Source organism: Clupea harengus, chromosome 23 (genome assembly GCF_900700415.2).
Source record: "Clupea harengus chromosome 23, Ch_v2.0.2, whole genome shotgun sequence".
NCBI lineage: Eukaryota > Metazoa > Chordata > Actinopteri > Clupeiformes > Clupeidae > Clupea > Clupea harengus.
Window position 1 is genome coordinate 4,597,454 of NC_045174.1, and position 22,202 is coordinate 4,619,655.

At 46.6% G+C, this 22,202-nt stretch overlaps 1 protein-coding gene across 8 annotated transcripts; it reads right to left on the reverse strand.

Moving 5' to 3' along the window:
* Window positions 1-191: 191 nt before the first annotated feature.
* katnip (katanin interacting protein) lies at window positions 192-21,714 on the reverse strand. 8 transcript variants are annotated; one of them, XM_031561365.2, is made up of 30 exons: window positions 21,397-21,714; window positions 20,562-20,605; window positions 19,172-19,245; window positions 18,547-18,764; window positions 17,885-17,970; window positions 16,934-17,035; window positions 16,712-16,828; window positions 15,685-15,910; window positions 15,330-15,461; window positions 14,778-15,187; window positions 14,266-14,381; window positions 13,970-14,072; window positions 13,430-13,639; window positions 12,898-13,035; window positions 11,470-11,742; window positions 10,700-11,276; window positions 9,043-9,771; window positions 8,629-8,837; window positions 7,813-7,888; window positions 7,028-7,205; window positions 6,744-6,909; window positions 6,300-6,457; window positions 5,970-6,034; window positions 3,900-4,010; window positions 3,529-3,668; window positions 3,317-3,418; window positions 2,346-2,503; window positions 1,759-1,785; window positions 1,319-1,404; window positions 192-1,202 (listed from the first exon to the last, which is right to left on the reverse strand). In XM_031561365.2, exons 1-30 carry the CDS (start codon window positions 21,401-21,403, stop codon window positions 1,144-1,146), a joined length of 5,097 nt encoding a protein of 1,698 aa, XP_031417225.1. In that variant the 5' UTR covers window positions 21,404-21,714; the 3' UTR covers window positions 192-1,143. The 8 variants fall into 8 exon arrangements, with proteins under 8 accessions (XP_031417225.1, XP_031417224.1, XP_031417220.1 ...); XM_031561364.2 differs by having other exon boundaries at window positions 18,547-18,737; window positions 21,330-21,714; XM_031561360.2 differs by having other exon boundaries at window positions 15,330-15,458; window positions 21,330-21,714.
* Window positions 21,715-22,202: the final 488 nt, after the last annotated feature.

The following is a 22,202-nucleotide window of genomic DNA, read 5'->3' on the forward strand; positions in this document are numbered from 1 at the left end:
ACTGCTTTTTCAAAAAACTGCATTTCACCCCCCAAAAAGTTTCTCGTATAGAATATTCTGAATGTCAGTAGTACGGAGAGTAGGGGCGTTGCCATGGACACAATATATATGTACACACATACTACCAAACATGTTTGCTCACACACACACACACACACACACACACACACACACACACACACACACACACACACACATTCACAAAGATAGTCCATTCTGAGAACTGAATGACACTGAAACGCAGCTAAACATTTGAATAAACTATCGCTTAAACTTTGAACAAATTTTGAGGTATATATCCAGTGCTTGCATATAATGTATAGTGTATATACAGTACAAACTTCTCGCCACTAGCATTTCTACATTGCAAGGTGAGTAATGCTGTGCCACAAATGCCACACACAGCAACACATTCTACACATTGTCTTTTTGTGTGCCCTTATCAATATATCTATTGGCAATAACGGCACAATTGTATATGCATTTACACATTTCACATTAATTGGGGTGAAGCTGGCTCATATATTTTTCAAAACCAGACATTTTGTTTAATGAACTGACTCAAAGCGTGCAGATGTACAGTGCGGAGAAGGGCACTTAGATAGGGAACCTTACCTGCTCTTGGGAATACAGACAAACAACACAATCCCATTAAAATCACCTGGACAACTAATTATTAAGCATATATACACAAGTATATACACATGTATCCTACATGTAGATACAGCAGCATTAGAGAGAGAGGGAGGGAGTGAGACATGGTAAAAATCTGGCCCATCTTAAAAGCTTGCTTTGCGCTGTCTGAATATTTCTGGAGATGAGCATTAATAAATGTCCCTGAATGTGTGTTTTCCACTCAAAAACACACCTTTGTGCAAGGATTTCTGTGCCAAAATAGGTCATCAGAGCAGGATGACATAAGCCTTAAATAGCTTCAGAAGGTTTCCAGTGGCTATTATTACCTTGTGTTTGGCTGTTTCCTGAAAGGCACAGCAGTTTGTGAGGGCTCAGCCCGTGAGCACAGGTAGTGGGGATGTGCTTGAGCTCAAGTGAGCCACACGTCTAACAAATATGACACCTGTTAAGTAGCATCTTGTCCGTTGTCAGCTCCCTCTCGAACCCCTCCATTCCACTTCTGCTCCATTAGTATCTTCTCTTGCCCAGCTTTCCCGTGTCTGTCATACATGTTTTAGGACGAAGGGCTAAAAAAAGGAAATGGCAATGTATGCTATCAGTAACAGTAAACAAATGCTCTACACAAAGGCAGATAAAAAGAGACTAAAGTACAACACCACAAAACGTGTCCCCCTTCCCTCACCTGGGTCGGCGTTCTGTTTTCGTCTGTGTTGATGGACTATCTGATTTTCATTGGTCATCTTCACATCCTGGTCCTCCACGTGGTTGCTGTGCCAATAAAGGTGAATGCTTGTGAGGAATGTGATGGCACACGGCTACAGTTCTACCTGAAGACAATATGTTATTGCCACGAGCCACCAGAGCTAAGATGTCAAAGTGGACCTTCTAATGATTAGGACCGGAACCAACATTTATGGACAACTACTTCACTGGTCACTGGTAAGGTCAAACTGAGGAGAGGGGTGAATTTGGGGAAAAGGAAGACTGGGTTGTCACATCACTGGATAGGGAGGTCACACAAAAGGTCAGATGTCCATCATGGATGGAGCCACTCTGTACGAAAGGGGTTACTTCACAAACACGGCAAAAAGAACTATACACAGGAATGCCTCTGTTACTTACTGCTTACGATGCTTGCTCTTTTGAGAGCTATGAGAGGAACAACACATCTGTCACATCTCGATAAATCACACACATCACTTATCATGGACTCGTCTCACAAACACACATCACACATGCTCATCATGGACTCGTCTGGCAAACACACATCACACATGCATCAGTTCAGTCATCAGTAAGCAAACGCAGTGTACTCTCACACACAGTCATGCCAGAGGCAGCCACCACTGTCTTTCATTCTCTCTCTGTCTCACACACACACAAAACTGTGATTGAGCACTCAACCAGAACATATTAGAGACCGCCTTCATGTGTTATCTTAATGAATCTTAAATCTTGAATCTTATCTTAATGAATCTTAAAGCTTGAATCTTAAAGTAACAATGAATCAAATAGAAAAACCAAGGAAAAATATTCTTTAGAACTGTCTTCAACCATTTTATCTGATGATACACTTTACTGTCATTATTTTGATGTATCCTTATTTTTCTGAACTTCCTACTTTTGTAGTTGTTTTTAAATAAAATGTCCACCACTGTGGCATGAGACAATACAGAATAATGACTTATTGATCCTTTCTTTTGACAAACCTGATGACGGTGTTCTTCTCCCTCTGAGCGATGTGTGTGTTGTTGGTGAAGAGGATGGTGTGGTAGGGCACCACCGGGTCACACGTGGGCAGGATCCCCCTCACGATGCTCACGCAGTCAAGGATGCCATTATACACCAGCAGGTCATCCACAAGCAGCTACAGACAGACAGACAGACAGACAGACAGACAGACAGACAGACAGACAGAAACAAACAAACATTCATTCATTGATGTCAAGTGGTTAATCTCCTGTGTCATGACATGATGAATGTTTATTTCTGATGAATTCAGAGTTCTTTGTGTTGATATGTTAACAACTCAGTATAAAATAGGCTATATTAGTTAATGACTATAATCATGATGTACGCTCACTAGGCTTAGTTGTAGCGGTCAAAATTAAGGCGATGGATTGGGAATGCTTTCCACGTCCATTGTACAAACTTCTCCTGTTGTAGCTGTGATACTAGCCGCAGTGCAAAATGAACTTAGGAATGGGGACTAGGGAATGATCATAATTTGTGGGACTGCATCTCCTGTGACCCCTTCTTCTCTCTCCCTCTTCTCTCACAGTCTCCCTCTCTCATTTCCCAAGGGTGTAAAGCAGGGCCAAGGTCAATGCCTGGAAAAACAGCAGGCACTGCCAATGCCTAGGTGCTCAGCCAAAACAAACTGTTTCTCATTTCAGTATAAAAAAAAACTTGAAATAACAAACTACTGCTGCAGGAATTAGGAGGGGCTAATTCAAAACCCCCATGTCTTAAAGATTCTTTCCCTACAGCTGAATTTAGTTTCTTAAACAGAGACTTGGCTATTTTGACTCCCAAATAGGGTAAAACTGTTCACACTAGAGGATCAGGAAGGGCTTGTGAGTAAACCCTGTTCAACTTTAGATTCAGACTTTTTTTGTCTGTTCAGAACCCGGTGACAATGCTCAAAAAGATGAATTAAACCAAAACAGCCAATATGTACCCCAAACTCCTTGACCCCTCTCTGCGGTGTTTTTGAATAATTCCACAGCTTGATCATGGACACGGTCATGGGCTGGTCAAAGATCACATACACCCGATTCACCTGCAGGAGACACACACAAACCCACAGCCACAGGTTACTTAGGACCCAGGAGAAAAAAGATATTCACACACACACACCAGCACACACACACACACACACACAATGCTCACCAGCCCAGGGAGTACCGGAGCAAGCCACATGTGCCGGCCATCATGTGTGTTATTTACTCCGTCCACCAGTTTATCAGGTGTGCGCACGTCTCCACTCACACTGTCCAGCACATTCACGCTGTCTGGGAACGCTGCGATGTCTGAGAGCCACCATTAAAGGCCACACCAAAGCACTCAAACAAGCCCAATCACACAGACAGGCAGACGAGCACCCTTTTCTACCACTAGAGGGCACTATTTCTCTGTCTATGTACTTAACATTCCAGACAGTTCATCATGGCTTGAAATGTCTAAACACATCAGCCTATGTGTATGTTGTTGTTCATGTATTTAGGAAAATAGAGATAGGGACGGCTCTGTCTTAAGGATACTGTTATCACTGAGGGAGATTTTCTTGTCGTTGTGGTCGTACAGCTCAATGCCATTCAGGCCGATGTAGTAGGGGTCACCCCAAGAGGTCAAGAGCTGCAGCTGAAATATGACTGGAAGAGGGGTTAAGGAACACAAAAACACAGCTCAGCCAGAACAGCGCAGATACATTCCCAAGCAATTACTCATCACACTTCAAAATTCGTATTTTTGGTTTTCTTTTCTTTACACTTCTTTTGCCTTTTCAGACACCGAAACTGAATCGCAGATTGCATCTTTAACTGTGATTTAAAAAATATTGTTTGTTTTCATCTGCTGGCTATACATTGTGTTGGGTGTTGTGTGATGTGTATGTTGTGTTGTGTGATGTGCATGTTGTGTTGTGTGATGTGCATGTTGTGTTGTGTGATGTGCATGTTGTGTTGTGTTGTGTGATGTGCATGTTGTGTTCTTGGGTGTGTGTTGGCTGTTGTGTGATGTGTGTGTTGTGTTCTTAGGTGTGTGTTGCCTGTTGTGTGATGTGTGTGTTGTGTTCTTAGATGTGTGTGTTGTGTCCTTAGGTGTGTGTTGGCTGTTGTGTGATGTGTGTGTTGTGTTGGGTGATGTGTATGTTGTGTTGTGTGATGTGTATGTTGTGTTGTGTGATGTGTATGTTGTGTTGTGTGAAGTGTGTGTTGTGTTCTTAGGTGTGTGTTGTGTTCTTAGGTGTGTGTTGTGTTGTGTGATGTGTGTGTTGTGTTCTTAGGTGTGTATTGGCTGTTGTGTGAAGTGTGTGTTGTGTTCTTAGGTGTGTGTTGTGTTGTGTGATGTGTGTGTTGTGTTCTTAGGTGTGTGTTGTGTTGTGTGATGTGTGTGTTGTGTTCTTAGGTGTGTATTGGCTGTTGTGTGAAGTGTGTGTTGTGTTCTTAGGTGTGTGTTGTGTTGTGTGTGTTGTGCTCTTAGGTGTGTATTGGCTGTTGTGTGAAGTGTGTGTTGTGTTCTTAGGTGTGAGTTGGCTGTTGTGTGGTGTGTGTGTTGTGTTCTTAGGTGTGTGTTGTGTTGTGTGATGTGTGTGTTGTGTTCTTAGGTGTGTGTTGGCTGTTGTGTGATGTGTGTGTTGTGTTGGGTGATGTGTATGTTGTGTTGTGTGACGTGTATGTTGTGTTGTGTGAAGTGTGTGTTGTGTTCTTAGGTGTGTGTTGTGTTGTGTGATGTGTGTGTTGTGTTCTTAGGTGTGTATTGGCTGTTGTGTGAAGTGTGTGTTGTGTTCTTAGGTGTGTGTTGTGTTGTGTGATGTGTGTGTTGTGTTCTTAGGTGTGTGTTGTGTTGTGTGATGTGTGTGTTGTGTTCTTAGGTGTGTATTGGCTGTTGTGTGAAGTGTGTGTTGTGTTCTTAGGTGTGTGTTGCGTTGTGTGGTGTGTGTGTTGTGTTCTTAGGTGTGTGTTGGCTGTTGTGTGAAGTGTGTGTTGTGTTCTTAGGTGTGTGTTGTGTTGTGTGATGTGTGTGTTGTGTTCTTAGGTGTGTGTTGTGTTGTGTGATGTGTGTGTTGTGTTCTTAGGTGTGTGTTGTGTTGTGTGATGTGTGTGTTGTGTTCTTAGGTGTGTATTGGCTGTTGTGTGAAGTGTGTGTTGTGTTCTTAGGTGTGTGTTGTGTTGTGTGATGTGTGTGTTGTGTTCTTAGGTGTGTATTGGCTGTTGTGTGAAGTGTGTGTTGTGTTCTTAGGTGTGTGTTGTGTTGTGTGATGTGTGTGTTGTGTTCTTAGGTGTGTGTTGCGTTGTGTGATGTGTGTGTTGTGTTGTGTGATGTGTGTGTTGTGTTCTTAGGTGTGTATTGGCTGTTGTGTGAAGTGTGTGTTGTGTTCTTAGGTGTGTGTTGTGTTGTGTGATGTGTGTGTTGTGTTCTTAGGTGTGTGTTGTGTTGTGTGGTGTGTGTGTTGTGTTCTTAGGTGTGTGTTGGCTGTTGTGTGATGTGTGTGTTGTGCTCTTAGGTGTGTATTGGCTGTTGTGTGGTGTGTGTGTTGTGTTCTTAGGTGTGTGTTGTGTTGTGTGATGTGTGTGTTGTGTTCTTAGGTGTGTGAGGTGAGCAAAGGATACATCCACAGGGCATGAGTGGAGCTTCATAATCCATACTGGCCTCTTCCCTCTGACACGAGCTCCCACTGCAGATTAAACAACAGAGAACATGTTCATTCCATCCATACGTCAATTCAAACAAACAAACAACTCATGTGGATATGTATGTATACTATGGTGTGCGTAATGGTTCTTTGAAAAGTATGCTTGTGTAGGTTGCCCAGTTTGTGTAACCTGTTGTGTGTGTGTGTCCAACATTGTGTATTATAAGCAACTGTACTGCACTGAAAGTGTCAGCATTACTGTGGGAACGAGAGCTGTTTGTCTCCTGTTGTCATGTGAGCGCAGTACCTGTGCGTTTGGGAGCCACTGTCTGTGGCCTGCAGGTAGTCGATGAACAGGATCTCCTGGGCGAAGTCGAAGTGGCAGTGGCCCGGACCTTTCCGCACCAAGAAGCCCTCAGGGGGAGAGATCGGCACGTCGTCCACGGCAACATGCATCACCTTCACCTGTGTACGGCAAAATATCGGTTTTCCTTGTCTTGCTCCACATTCACACCCGTTTCCAATGTCCTACGCCTTTATCACTCTCCCTGTCCACCTCTGTCCCCAGCTGTGTTTAGGTCATTATGTGTTACTCTGTGTCTCTCCCTACACAAAGACCTGGGTCACAGAAGCAGGTCACACACACACCTAACCCTCATTACATCCACAACAACAAATCAGCCGCTCATCTCGTGATGGAGTACAGAAAAAGGCCCCTTTCACTAGCGTGCTGCTGGCTCTGCTGCCTCACCCCTCTGTAGGTGTCCTCCGGTGACTTGTTGTAGTTCCACACCCTGAGACCGGTGAGTGTGTGCTCCGTGGGCAGCTGGATGGTGAGCCGGTGCTCAGCGTCGGAGCTGAAGGGGATCAGCCACATGTGCTCATCTTCCATAGTGATGTTCTGCCCGTCAATCAACCTGTGTGTGCGTGTGTGTGTGGAGGGGGGGGATGCATCAGTGACCTTATTGGCTTCAGAGGAGAGAAGTAGGGGTATGCAAAGAGGAAAAGACGAGAGAGAGATGGAGAAACACTGACTTGTCCAGGGTGCGAAGGTCGTTGCTGTGGTCGGGCAGGTCGTTGAGGTCGCGTGGCGAGGCGTCCAGCATGGTGATGTCCAGGGGGATGCTCTGGCCCTCCTGGCCCACCGCCTCTAACCCCGTCAGGCCCAGGTAGTGCACGTCCCCCCACGTCTCACTCAGGGTCAGCTTCAGCACTGCACACATCACACACACTCTCATTTCAACATGATCCTGTCTCTTTTTTTATCTTTTATTGATCCCTCAGTCAGACGATCCTGAACCCATTTGCTGGGCACTATATAGTGTCTCTAGGTACCACACCTACTGTGGGGTTTTAAGAATAAATTGCCAATATATTCCTTGACTCTTTCATTTATCATATTAGTCCTTATGTAACCTTTAACACAGACGTGACACACATGGCAATGGACTCCCTTAATAAACCCACAGGATGCGCAGCAAGAGAATTCCGAGTTCTTCCGTAGGAACGCCTGCCGTGGGTATGTGGGTGTTAAACACTTTCACATTGTACATGACTTTACGCTGATTTGACACGCATTCAGCTTTATGAAGACAATAGGCATGCGTTGTGCATACGTTGTTTGATAACCTCCGTACACAAATCGTGGGATTATACATACACATGGTCCTACAGCAAGTTGAATAAAAAGATTGATACATCTGACCCATTATGACCAAACTCCTTTCTATGTATATTTGTTTCACTGCTACACTGGACAATGCCTGAAGCTTAACAGATGAGGGACATAGAGGTGTGGGGACGATGGCGATGGCACTCACCGTTTCCTGTGTACACCCCTGGAGTGTGTGGGATATCTGGAGAGCTGTCAGAACGTGGGCTCACCCGCAGATCCAGCTGCAAACACAGAACCACAGAGATTAATGGAAGATGACAGCTGCTCCTGTGGGTAGACTCTAGCCTAACTTATTCATTCACTCATTCACACACACACACACACACACATTCACACTTAGGGCCAATGATTTTCCGCGATAACGGAAAACGGACGGAATTCGCGGAATGAACACTTTGAAACGGAATTGCACCTTTGAAACGGAAACATCACTTTGTTCATACAAATCGCCCAAATTCCCCTGTATTTTGGGCTGCAAGGCTATATTTCTTTCAAATAAACACAACAACGATTGCAACGATGAACAAACATTCATTAAAGAACAAAACCACTGAGAAAATGTCACGTCTGCGCTGAACTCTGCTCCGGCCACGCCCCCCTTTTTAACGGTTGACCCACAGATCTCCGCTAAAGCCACATTCAGTCACATTCACGCGCTCGTCTTCCCAATCGCATTTAAAACAAAAAATGTTTAGTCTTCTGTTCTGTTAATGGCTGGCAAACAACAATCTAAGAAGGGCACATATTATTCACTCATTTTAAGCCATCAATCTACCTCAGGGTGAACAAAATGAGCTGAAACGGAAAAAAAAACGGAATTCACCAAATGTGAAACGGAAAATGCATTTTTTTGAAACGGAAAATCATTGGCCCAACACACTCTCTCTCTCACACACACACACACACACACACACACACACACACATATACACACACAGAGCTATCTCTCCTCGTCTATTACCGGTTGCTCGTCCTCTCTGAAGCCTGCTTGGGTGAAGGGCCTCTCCTCTCCCTCCCCGTCTGCTGTTCGCGGCCTCTGAAGCACCTCCTCCACCTCCCCAGGCCCCGTCTCCTCCCCCCGCTCCACAAACGTCTCGTCGAAGCGGGACATGGCCTCCAGGATGGCATCGTCCGTGGTAAACAAGATGGTATCTCCAAACTGGTCTAGTCCTGAGAGAGGAAGGAAGGCCAATGGGAAATGAAGTCATCTCTTGCTTGGGTTAACGTAGATTTAGCAACAATAAAAGCTACTAAAATATCTGTCTGTTTAGTATTGAATGAACAACTCTGTGTAAATGTATGACAAAGTAAATTAGCAAGAAGCGTATTTTTTTTGTCCTTAGCTGTGTGGAATTACGATCACGCTGGTACTTACCTCCAGACAGAGTGCCTGAGGCCTTGGCGATCTCTCCCCTGAAGATGCACCTGCCGTCCAGGCTCATCTCCACCTCCCGGGCCCCTCGGAATGAGTGGATGCGGGACTTGTTGTAGTTCCAGACGCGCACCATGGCCAGCCGGTGCACACGGCCCAGCTCCAGCTCGATGACGTGCTGCCGGCCCGGCGTGAAGGGGGCCAGCCACAGGTGCATGTCGTCCTGCGTGCGGTTCATGCCGTCGATCAGGTTGGTGATCACTCGCGGGTCCTTGCCGTACGCCGGCAGGATGTTGATGTCGGGCGGGTTGGCGCTGACGAGCACGGGCTTGACGGGCTCGCCGGTGGCGCTGAACACCTCCAGGCCGTTGAGGCCCACGTAGTGGCGGTCGCCCCACGTCGACAGGATGCTGACGACCAGCGTCTGGCCTTGGGGGAGCACGGGGATCTCGAAGTCCTCCTCGTCCCGGAGGTCGGGGGGGTCGTCCTCCAGCTCGTCGGGCGTCGGGGCCGGCGGGAAGTCCAGCGAGGCGGGGCGGGGCAGGGCGTGGGCGTTCTGGCGCTGCAGGAACTCGTCGAAGATGTCGCCCTCGTAGGCCATGTTGGAGATGCGCCCGCGCTGGCTCTGGTTGAACTTGGTGAGCGAGTCCCAGGACTCCATGAGCGAGTCCTCCTGCTCGCTGTGCCAGTGGGAGCGCTGCCTGCGGCTCGCCGCAGTGACCGGACCCAAGCCTGGCACAGAGACGGGATTCTGGTGAGCTAACACAGACTGGTGAAGTGTTGCACAAGATAAGTTCATCACACAACAAAGAGAGGTCTCTTTACTGAGGGGGCTATTTCTATGGAAACGCAGAATGACTAACGCAGAAAAGATATTTTAAGATATTCATATTCAGTTATCAATCATCCACACAACTTTCCCCCACAGTCTCACAGCCAGGTTTTCACCCAGCACGAGTGCCTGTTCTCCACCTGAGGCACATGTCACTAGATGCAGATTAGTGGGAGCAGCTGCTGCTGTCAGTGGCACCTGGCTGATGACCACCAGATTGGTTGGAATTCATTTGTGAGTGTGGGTACAGAGATGGAATAGGCACGAGCAAGTCGGGGTGGCTCTGATATGAGTCCTTCTGCAGTTCAGTATGCTTAGTGGTTTCAGGTCTTGGCTTATGGGTGGGATCTCCTACCCCACTAGGTATGAAAGTAGCCAACTGAGCTTGACTAGAGGCCTGCTGTACTTCACTTGTGAACTAGGCTCTGCTTGATGCCTTGTCTAGCTCATGGTGGATTACCCAGACTGTGGAAGGCAGGCCAGGCTAGAAGAGGCAGCCGCCAACTTAATCTCATTTCACACTGAGCTAAAATATCTCATCTCACAAAACAGAAAGCAGCCATTTCACAACGCGCATCCAACAACAAGGCAGTCCAAATAAATTCAACAAAAAGTTTACCAGCAACGTTTCAAAGAGGTTCAGAGAGAAAGACAGAGAGAGAGAGACATAGAGTGAATGAGAGCCTCAGGTCTGAGTGGGCCTACCTGTGCTACTGGCGCTACTGGTCAGGTGTGAGTGGGCCTACCTGTGCTACTGGTGCTACTGGTCAGGTGTGAGTGGGCCTACCTGTGCTACTGGCGCTACTGGTCAGGTGTGAGTGGGCCTACCTGTGCTACTGGCGCTACTGGTCAGGTCTGAGTTCTGACTGAGCGCTCGGGTTCCTCCCCGTGACGATCCTCTCCTCCCACTGACCGGTCGCTCCGCCCGCTCACTGAAGTCATTCAGCAGGTCCGACCCCAGATCCCGATCCGCCCGACCCCTTTCCCGGTCCCGTTCTGGCCGTACATCCAGGCTCAGCCCCGGGTCCAGGTCCAGGGAGTCGGCGCTGAACTCGGAGCTCAAGAGCCTCTGCGGCCTGCCGGGAGCGGACCTCTGAGCCGCACCCCGGCACACCCGGCCCGGGTGGCACGCCAGATCCGGCAGCACCGAGGCGCTTTTGGCCTCGGGACGCGCCAGCCACAGGGGCCGCTCCCGTTCTCGCTCAGGCCCCGCCTCAGAGGCCTCGGGGCCCGCCCTGCTCGAGGGATTGAGCCAATCAGGAGTCCGGCCGGAGGGCTGTGTGGTCACTGTGTGCTCCCCGTCCTCCGACAGGCCTGGCGTGGGTGAGTCGGTGTCCAGAGGGTGGGTCTCGAGCTCCAGCGAGTCCTTCTGCATGGCTGCTGCCTTGGGCTCTGGCAGTGCCTGCTGCAGAGTCACACAGAAACAGCCTGAATATTTCATGCATCACAACACCGCAACTCATCCAAAGGAGACCTGCTCCTCATGCTGGTGATGACACACATGATGGCACAACGAGTACTGTGAGACATTACTAGGCGACTAAATGCCATCTCTCTAACAGGGATTATGCCTTCAAAAGGTGCCACAGACTTCCTACCTTACTTGGCTCTATCTGGGCTTCTGGTTGGCTGCTGTGGGTGCTGACGTCCTGGTCGGTCTGGATGTCATGGCTCTGTGGGCTGCAGCCCCTCAGGCTGTGTGAGGATGTGACGGGGCTGGGAGTGTTGCAGTCTGGGAGCAGTAGTTCTTGCAGGTCGATGCCGGTGCTGTAGTCAAACACGGAGTTTCCACAACCCTTCTGCAGCTCTCCCTCAAAGACCAGCGTGCTGTTTACATACAGCTTCACATGACGAGCACCTATGTCCAGATCCTAAAACACACACACACACACACACACACACACACACACACACACACACACACACACACACACACACACACACACACGCCATCACCACCAACAGTTTCAACACAGAGTTGGCACCACCAAGCTTCAAAAGCATTATACATGCAAAAAACATAAAGATAGCAGGTGATTTATACACAGCTTTATCTGACCAGAACCTATGATTGGGTCGTAGTACTGTCTTGGTAAGTCTCGCTCCAGCCTTGCTTAGTTCATTTGCACTCACTCACTCTCTCTCTAGCCAAGTGTTTCAGAGCACTGAAAGTTGGGCATCAAACAACACACCCACAGATTTGCTAAGTGGCGTTGCTAACATAAATGCTCACACAAAACAAGCTCTGCACTCCACCACACACACACACACACACACACACACACACACACACACACACACACACACACACACACACACACACACACACACACACACACACTCATAACAGACAATAACACTTACTGCACAACTCTTACAACACACAGCAGGACACCACACCAATAGCACTCTCACACTTTCACACTCTAACACCCCAGAGCTCCTTCACACACTCCAGAATCCCTACTGCCAGAGATCTGCCTCACAGCGGCTAGTGGAAGCTAAACTCATCTCACAGCGGCTAGTGGAAGCTAAACTCATCTCACTGTGGCTAGTGGAAGCTAAACTCATCACTACAGCACAGCACACTCACTAGTTGACAGATAATCTTACACAATACTGTACAGACACAACTAAAGCAGTCTGCTGCAGTACACTAAGACAGGCACAAAAACTCTGAGATACACACCACAAAATGCACAAGCACAAACACACCTCACACACCCGTAATGTTCAGCCATGACTGGCTAATGCACCCAGGACTTAAGCCCTCCTCCGCTCCAAGACAGCCTGGCTGTCACAGCTGCCACAGCTCTAAATGTGTGTGTGTGTGTGTGTGTGTGTGTGTGTGTGTGTGTGTGTGTGTGTGTGTGTGTGAGGGAGAGAGGGAGAGCGCGGGTGGGAGGAGCAGGGAGGGCACATGAACCCTCTGTAATCCCTTGAGCTAATCTCCTGCTGTTCTACATTCAGATAGCCAGACACACACACACACACACACACACACACACACACACACACACACTCACATTGAGGCTTCTGTTGTAGTTCCAGATCTTGATGTGTGAGAGGGTGAAGTCTTGAGTGCGCTCAGTGTTCCTCAGGATGAAGTAAAGCTGAACTGGTGGAGGAAATGCACACACCCACATGTTCCGCTCCTTAGTGGTCTACACACACACACACACACACACACACACACACACACACACACACACACACACACACACACACACACACACACACACACACACACACACACACACACACACACACACAAAGAACATTATTACATTTCACACAGGATAGGAGGGAAAAAAGACAGACATTAACAACATTCCTTATTTGGTAGTAACTAACTTTTCCACTTTAACATAACTTTTCCATTCATTCTCACCCCCAGTGCGTGCACACACACACACACACACACACACACACACACACACACACACGCACACATAAACACACACACACACACACACACAAACACACACAGACGCAGACGCAGACGCAGACGCAGACGCAGACGCAGACGCAGACGCAGACACAGACACAGACACTTGCCTTTGTTTTCCCATTAACCAGTGCTCCCAGGTTCCCTGGCTCTTGCGCGTTCCGGATGTCCAGGTCGTGGGGCGACACGAAGATCTTCCGGTTCTTCCCACAGAAGAACTGCATCTCTGTGAGTCCCACATGCCAATCATTCCCCCAGTTGGACAGGATCTCCATGGTTACGTACAGAGTCGGTGTGACCTCGGCAGACGCTTGGCTCCTCTGCCATCAGAAGAACAACCCATTACAATCTGTGCATACCCATATCAAACACTCAGATGAACAGTGTGTGAGGAGCATGTTTATGTTTGTGTGTGGGTTGTGGAAAGTGTTGCAAGTTTGTAAAATTGAGTAAGCCTAGTCTCCACTGACAGGGCCAAGTATGACATGTCAAGAAGACGTTAGTGATTTTGCTTGGAACTACAATAATCAATATAATAATAGTCAATAATCCGACATCATTCATAGTGGCAAGCATGTGTGCAGTGGACACTAGGCGTTAGCGTGCTCTGTGCTAATCTGGGTGATAATGGTGATGGACAGGACACTGACTGGACTGCTGCTCACGCTGCTTTGACTCTTGAGTTTAGGAGGACACTCCAGTTGGGATTCAGACTCGATGCGCTCCAGAGCTTTCAACAGCTTTTTCTGTTGACTGAGAGAAGAAGAAGAAACTAACCGTTAAACGAGGCAGAGAGGACTGACTGGTGTGGAGTGCTTAAACAGAGCGGGATAGGCAACTCTTTATGATTTGGAGATCTGTGGAGCTTGTAAACTCATCCCATTGCGGTATGGGATTGGTGAGGACTTATGATGCTGCAGGTCAGTGGGGAGGTCTAGACTCTCACCTGGCACCCATCAGTGTTATCCTCTGCATGGCTCTGGTCACCCGACTTGCATCATCTTCTTCATCCTCATCTTCATCACCAGTGCCACCCAATCCGTTCTTCAGATGACCCTTGACCTTAGAAATAGTCAGACAGGAAATGTCAAAAATATTACTATTGCCAATCTATTCTGTTCATAATGACAGCAGTCCAGGACACATGAAGTAAACAGAAAGGGATGGGCACAGCAGAGTTTGGGAGAGGTGTACATCCATCCTACACATTTAACAACTGCAGGTGTACATCACATCCTTGACCAATATAATGCTGTGAAACATCTTAATTGGTAAAAAAAATATCAAAACATTTCTATACAAATACATGTATTTATTACATACTGAATGTATTAATACTTAAAGAAAGAAGAACAGTAAGAAGTAAAAAAAAAAAAAAAAAAAAAAAAACTGCTACATAACTGCCATTTTCAGCTCATATTACTTCACAATAAGAAGTGATACTGTATCCCAACTTACAGGGTTCCGGCTGAAGAGTCTGTGCTCAGCCTGCTGTGGGCTGAGAGTCCTGGACTTGGGCGTGTGTGTGGGAGCTCTGGGCACAGGAGTGTGTGCAGGAGATCTGGGCACAGGAGTGTGTGCTGGAGATCTGGTGATGGGGGAGGGTGAGGGTGATTTGGGTATGGGTGTGTGAGCAGGTGAGCTGGGCTCTGGTGTGTGTGCAGGAGACCTTGACTCAGGTGTGTGCTGTCGGCGGTCTGGTGAGAGTGTGTGTGACCTGGACTCGGGGGGTTGAGTGTGTGTGGATAAAGGTGTGTTTTCCCTCTGGAGGGCCTGGAACACACGGCTCACTGTCTCCTCAGGATCTCTGTTCTCCTGCAGTGGCTTGCGGGCTGCAGACAGGGGGCGCTCTATACGACTGCCAGGACCTGGAAGTGATGGTGGAGGAGACACGCTCAACTATGTGAAACAAAGTTCATGGCAATACATAATAAAGCATCAGATTGGAAATAATTTTAATCTATAGTGAATATGTGTGTGCGTGTGCGTGTGTGTGTGTGTGTGACTCACGTGACGTGGGAGTGCTGGTTCTTGATGCTAGTCTTTCTGGAGGTTTCTTCACCAGGACTGGCTTGGTAGGGATATAGGCCTCTACATTCTCTTTTCTCTTCGCCGACAAAGAGCGTTCCACTTTACGACCTGCTGAGGTTACACACACACACACACACACACACACACCCCCCCAAAAAGGAAAATAATCTTAAAAAGAGACTTAAAAAAAGAGTCCCTGACACAGCAAGAAAACCTCCTCTTTACAGTGCTTTGGTAAGCTGAGCACCTTGACAAAACATGTGCAATTAATTTCTGTCCCTCTGAGGTTGATCAGTCATAGACGCTTAGATTCAAACACAGATTTCACCCTCACCATTAGTGGAGGGGCCAAAGTCCAGCACAATGAGGTCAGCGGGCCGCAGCTGGCTGTTGATTGGCTGGTTTGTGTATTTGGGGCGGGAGGAGAGACCCAACTCCTCCAGGCTCTCGCTGCTCTCGTCCCGCTCGATCTGTTCTTCCACCCACTCGTCCTCCGAGTCTTCTCCAGCCGAACCACGACTACTGCGGCGAACACTCATCTCCAGGCTGCGCCGCAGGACCTGAACACCCCACACACACACACACACACACACACACACACACACACACACACACACACACACTGACCTCAGTGATATAAAGGACATCACGCTGCTTCAAATTCAGCAAAAGCCACCACATACTGCTGTAAACCACAAACGGCTGTGTGACTGTATAGGATGTGACAACACTGGAGGGAAAGGACCCAGAATACTCCTAAACATTTAACACACTCAGACAGATCTGACTATGGCAACCGGAAGCTCTAAGCATCCATGACTCTGGATATCTCCATATTCCCTGCATGGCCAGCAAAGGGCAAGCAAGTGGTTTTGGAAAAACTCAACTAGTCTCATCTAGTATCTCCTGGTGGATTAGCTGGACTAACTGTGGTGGTCTCTGGGGTTACTACCCAACAACAACCTAGAAGAACAGTTCTGCCATTTTCTCCTCCCACTTCTGCTAATCTTCTTTCAGGTTTCAGAACAGCATGAAATAAACAATCCAACAAAATATGAGCAGAAGGAGCTGGCCATAGCACTTCCACAGTACTGACACCAAGCTGCTCCAGTCTGGACTAACAGTCACACTGCTGACTAACTCCTATTGTGTTCATCGTGAAGAAACCTAATGTGACACTCTACTGAGGATGAGGAGTAGGTCCAACTGTTATGTCCTGTATGCTGACTTTTCCCAGATGGCCAGCCCAGATACTTCTGATAATGAGCTGATAGCCAAACAAATGACTGAATGAAGTTAACACGTTAAGGGTCGTCCTCCTTGTGGCTCACTGGTAATGGACAGACTTATATGTCGCTCACCTTGACCTGGTCCATGTTGAGAAGGACGCGCTCACTGTGGTCCGGCTCGGCTTGGGTCAAACACGACTCAGATCTGCTCCCCAACGCCCGAGACACTTTACAGCTGTCACCTGCACCCTGACACAGAGGGAGCAAAGGATAAGTGGCAACACCCACACAAGGACACGGGCTTAAACAGACAGCCTCTCTCTCTGTCACACACAGCATAAAACTATCCTCTACCTCCATACTGATGCTTTCGTAGGGCTCAAAGTCAGCAGAGTAGCGTGGCTCTGGTTGTAGCTTCAGGCTGGTACCTTCCTCGGTCCGTATGTGGACGGAGTTCTGTGGGAGAACATCGCGTGAGGCAAACAAACATTTACCGTATTTAATAGGTCAGGTCCAGAATGGGAGAAGGTACTTTTTTAGATGAAGAATTATGGGCCCCGTCTTGCACATATTTTATAAACTACACTAGTCACATTATTCTTCACAATTTGGCCTGTGCTGTTCCTTAAATATGAAGGCTATTTCTAGATCTATTCCGTCATTAGTGCGTGGGTCTCCTTGCAAAACTTGGCAGACAGCCAGAATGGAACCTCAAATAAATAATGTAGATCAGAGTGGACTGCTGCTTCGCTTTTTAGAAATACAGTTCATGGGAGAGCATTACAAGATCTTAGACTAATGGCCTACCTAATTACATTAGCCGCTTTCAAATTTAATCAAAAGTAAGCATACAGTTGCTAAAAAAGAAAGGATACAGCTTTGCTCAACTTTGTACTCTTGTGTGATTCATATATATGTTTTTATCTATACCATAAACTATTGTTGTAGAAGTGACAAATACAGGGAAACAAAACTGCTGGTGCAGCAAGGGACCTGGGCTTGACAGTGAGCACTCTTAAGGCAGCCCACAATGGGTCCCACTAGACTAGACTTGACCTTTTCATGTCCAAATTTACATAAGGCTCACATTAAACAATATCTGGTAACTTATTTAATAATTTTCCTTGTAATTTTCCCCCCGGTGCCTCACTTATCAATTCAGTTCCACACACATCATACCACACAGATGGAGCTTACTGAGCACACATACTTGTCACCCGACTTCACAAGCAAATAACTCTCTAGATATGCAACTGAGCACAAATATGAAAGGACATACGAAAGAATATGAAAGAAAGAAGCTACCTGCACCCATTCTCTTCTCTGCACTTTGCCTGGTGCGGTATGGCTTCTCTTCAGCTCCTTCTCTGTATCACTGCATCTAGAAGATTCTGTGGAGGCAGAAAAGAAACACTCCCTTCAGTGATAGACAGAAAGGAGTCCAGCACACACATCCGACCTCACACAAACACACACACACACACACACACACACACACACACTCTCAGCCATCTGTCAGATCACTACCGAGGATCATCACATCTTTAGCATCTATGAGTCAGAGACAAACAGACTGTGACTGCAGCAGTGAAGAGGCTGATGTCATTCAGGCATGTGTGTACCCCTTTAGGACACATGCATGTACATTTCTGTCAGATGAGTACATATGTGTTATAAACATGTGCATGTAAATCTCTGTATGATGAGTATACATGTGTTATGGACACACACACACACACACACACACACACACACACACACACACACACACACACACACACATATACATATATGCAAAGTTCCATATTTGCATGCAAATGTATGTCTGATGAGTGCTTATGCGTGGTGGGTAAATAAAGGGTTAAGGTTCTACATTACTCAAAACTGATCAACGTGGGAATCTTTCATAGCTTTATGTGTGCAGGCATGTTATGTCAACTGAGTGCATGTTATGCGTGTCTGCATACCTGCTGTGTGTGTAGTTCTGTGTGCAGCTGGAGGGGAGGCTGTAAGCGTATGAGGCGACCTCCTGCGGGGTGGAGTGCCTTTGTTGTCGGGCCTCTCAGCGTTGGCTCCGTTGAGGTAGATTGAGAAGCCCTGCTCCAGCCTCTCCAATTCAATCTGTTTGGGGTCCTTGGTCCTCAATCTCTTTGACACCCTGAGGCAACAGCACACACACAGGAGACTAGGCTAGGGGAGATGCGTGAGAGTATATCTGTGCTTGCGTGTGAGTGAGTGAGGGTTCTCGATGAGTTGTTGTGTAAGAATGCTCCCTAACCAGCATGCCATTTGAGCTTGCAGTGTCATTGACCACACCGCAGCCTCCACTTAGTATGTCAAGCTGGCTTCTCAGAAATTGGCCAATCAGACTGACTCACTGGTGGTAGTAACACTACCTCTTCAGACCTGGAAATGATGTGTGCGTGTGTGTGGAGATGCTAGGAGTGTGAGAGAGAGCTGCTGTGTGTTCCTGTTCCTGTAATTGAAGATGCCATTGTAACACCACAGTTAACCGTTTTGTGCTGCGCTGGAGTGGGTGTGTGTGTGTGTGTGTGTGTGTGTGTGTATGTGTGTGTGTATGTGTGTATGCACCTGTTTTTGTGCTGGAGCGTGATTAAATATTCATCCAGAATCTGCTCAGCAGCAAAGGAATGCTTCTGACCCTCCTGTCAAAATACAAACAACAAGTAGGTCTTCCGTCATGCTGAGGTTGAAGAATTCTTTTTGACAACTTAAAGGCATTAACAGCTTTATTTAAGGCTTTTAAAAAGCTAAACAACACCTTAAATAAGGCTGTGTATACACCCGTAACCAGGGGACTACTGGCATCATAAATCATATGCTGACAAACTGTGATGAAGAGATTGTGACAGTACATACAAGGCAGAATGGAATTAATAAAAAAATATTTATATGAACACATCAGCATATTCAGGAACATAAACACACTTTCTTCAGGGGCGTACATTAATAAGTCCAAAAAAGAAAGAAAGAATTGATATGGTGATATTAACGAGAAAAGTCATTGCTGTCAAAGGGCAGGGAGCATACTTTTGGTAAAAGGATTGTATGAGTCTCCAAAAAATGCCCTAGTTATAAACACTCAGCATGTGTTTGGCATATGGCATAGGCTAAGTATCTTCTCAGTAGTTAGCAGGTGCATGTGAAACCTGTGGTTTTTGGTCACAAAGGTAGGCTAGTTTGAAATGAATCTCAAGCATAAAAGCATACCCTGGCTGCCAAAGTTGTCAAACCTCAGCACAGTAGGTAATAGTCTGTTTACATCTCCCAGGCAGAAACACATGGCAAGTTAAATGGTTCTCTGGTCTCTACTAGTAAATATTAGCAGGCAGCAAACAGCCCACAGTACGACTGTGTAACACACACAAGCTAATATTGATGCAAGAGCAATACGAGAAGATGAGAGAGCAAGAAAGAAGAAGCATGCACAGAACGGACAGAATAGAAAAACCGTCTTACAGGAAGCCTGCCCAACAGCTACAGCATCATAGAGAAACACCGAAAAGGAATGGCTGCTGGAGAAAGAGAAAGCAAGAGGAAGAAAGGAAAGCACGAAAAAAGAAAGGAGAAAAAGCTGTGATTGACAGCGAGGGGGCACCAGATGAGTCATCCGTTTGTTTACGATGCGACTGTGGGTTTAACCAGTTTCTGCTTTCACCCCAGATGATTTACAAGAGATGATCAACGATTAAAATCTTTAAATACCAGAGCGTGAGCTTTTCAATGTTCTTGCCGATTCAAAACCAGTCAGCATGCATTATCTCTCATGACATAAATACATAACATACAAATACATTACATCCACGGAATTCCATGTTATTTATGGTATCCTATGAAGAAAACGGTCCACGATTACATTAGCGATGAACGGGATAACTATTTGGAAAATATAATTGTATTCATCACCAGTAACCGGTCAACGTGATACGAAGAGATTCCACTCATTAGTGCACGCACTTACCTCTCCATCCATAGGTGGTCGGTGAGGTTGGCTTTTGGGTGTCCCTGTTCCCCCGATTCAGAAAGAAAGACGTGACACATTAGCTGCAGAATTATTTGCCAAGTAACCCACCGATTTTGTTTTGACAGATACACAGCTCTACTTCAATATCATGACATTTGGTTGTACGATTGGTGATATAATCGACTTTTCGCTCACTGAAACCATCCTTTAGCTAACGGTAAGGTAATTTAATACTGCGGCTAACCAATACAGATGTGAACTGCGGGGTGCGTCCCGCCTGACACCAACGCACATTCCCGAATTCTTGAAAGCCTAGAAAACGTACTTGGATGTACTGTCTATGCAGAGATTAACTCCCTGACAGACGAAGTAAGTGATGGAGTTTAAGTTATCTTATGACTCCTTGTTGGCAAAACAATCATTGCTGTAACGTTTGCTAGATAGCAAGCGAACCCTTCCAAGCTAACGTTAGTTTTCAAACTGCGGAGATAATTGCGTTAGCTAACACGCTATCCACGCAACAGTAAAACAACCGATCTCTTTTCAAAACAGGGGACATGTTTTTTGGCTACATAAGTTAAGTGGTCGCAGCTGATGTTAGACATGGTGACATTACTATCATCAAGTTGCCTTGCGAATCAACATAACATTGTTGATGCTGGTTAGCTTGCTAGTTAGCTAGCACTTTAGCATTAACTTACAGTAAGAGTAACGTTAGCAAACATCAATTTCTCGGAGAAACTGTTTAAAATGTCGAACTGTTACTTGAAATGATATTTTCCCGCTCTTCTTGAATTGGAACTTGTCTACCAATCATGAGCTGTCAACTTACAGTCCATGGCATATCTTTTAATGACCGACTGTGCTGGCTACCGATATTCCAGTGTTCCACTGAACAAAATCTCTCAGCCTCTCATGTGTCTTCTGTTGTGGAGTTTGTGCTGGTAACCAAGGGTCATTGGCCAATAAGATGAGTGCCTCCACCAAAAGGCACTCCCCTATCACTATGGCCACAGACGAGCACAGCAGTATCGCTGAGGAAATAATATAGATAGCGTTTAAGAAAGTTTTAAGATGCAAGGATATCCTACGAACTCAGCATGTGCTCACTGGCGGAATAGTGTATCTGTAACTTCACGTACTGAAATGTGACGGTAGACGTTTGTGTCGGGTACATTCTTTGCGGAGCCTGGTGTAATACTACTAACACACAGTACCAACTCTAACCACTGGATGACGCTGATGACCAAGAAATTGAGGAGGGGAAAGGGATAACATTTTGTGGTCAATTGCCACACCATTTTATTTGTTATAAATCATTGCATTTTTATATAAAAACCAGACAAAGGAACGTGAAATGAAACCACTGTAAATGTAAAATGTAAACCGCAAAAAATAAACCTGATCACAGCAAGCACCTTCCAAACAATCACACATGTCTGGTCACAGGCATCCTCAGGAATCACACACTGCGAGCAGAAGGGGGGGAAGGAGAATGAGAGAAGGCAGAGGGGTACAGCCACAGGAGGAGAGAAAACAGAATTAGGCCAAAAGGAAGAATGAGGATCCCTGTGAGATTTGAGTGTATAGCAACAGAGGCCAAAGAGTGCCAGTCTTATACACACACCCTCACTCACT

What these genes read in the sequence shown, in the direction of transcription:
- katnip (XM_031561359.2), bottom strand. Translation starts at nt 21,381, where the DNA reads ATGATTGGTAGACAAGTTCCAATTCAAGAAGAGCGGGAAAATATCATT. An exon ending in CTTTGGCCCCTCCACTAATG is followed by an intron (nt 15,462 to 15,684) that starts GTGAGGGTGAAA and finishes GTGTAACCTCAG; the next exon opens with CAGGTCGTAAAGTGGAACGC. An exon ending in AGGGGTGTACACAGGAAACG is followed by an intron (nt 7,206 to 7,812) that starts GTGAGTGCCATC and finishes TGATGTGTGCAG; the next exon opens with TGCTGAAGCTGACCCTGAGT.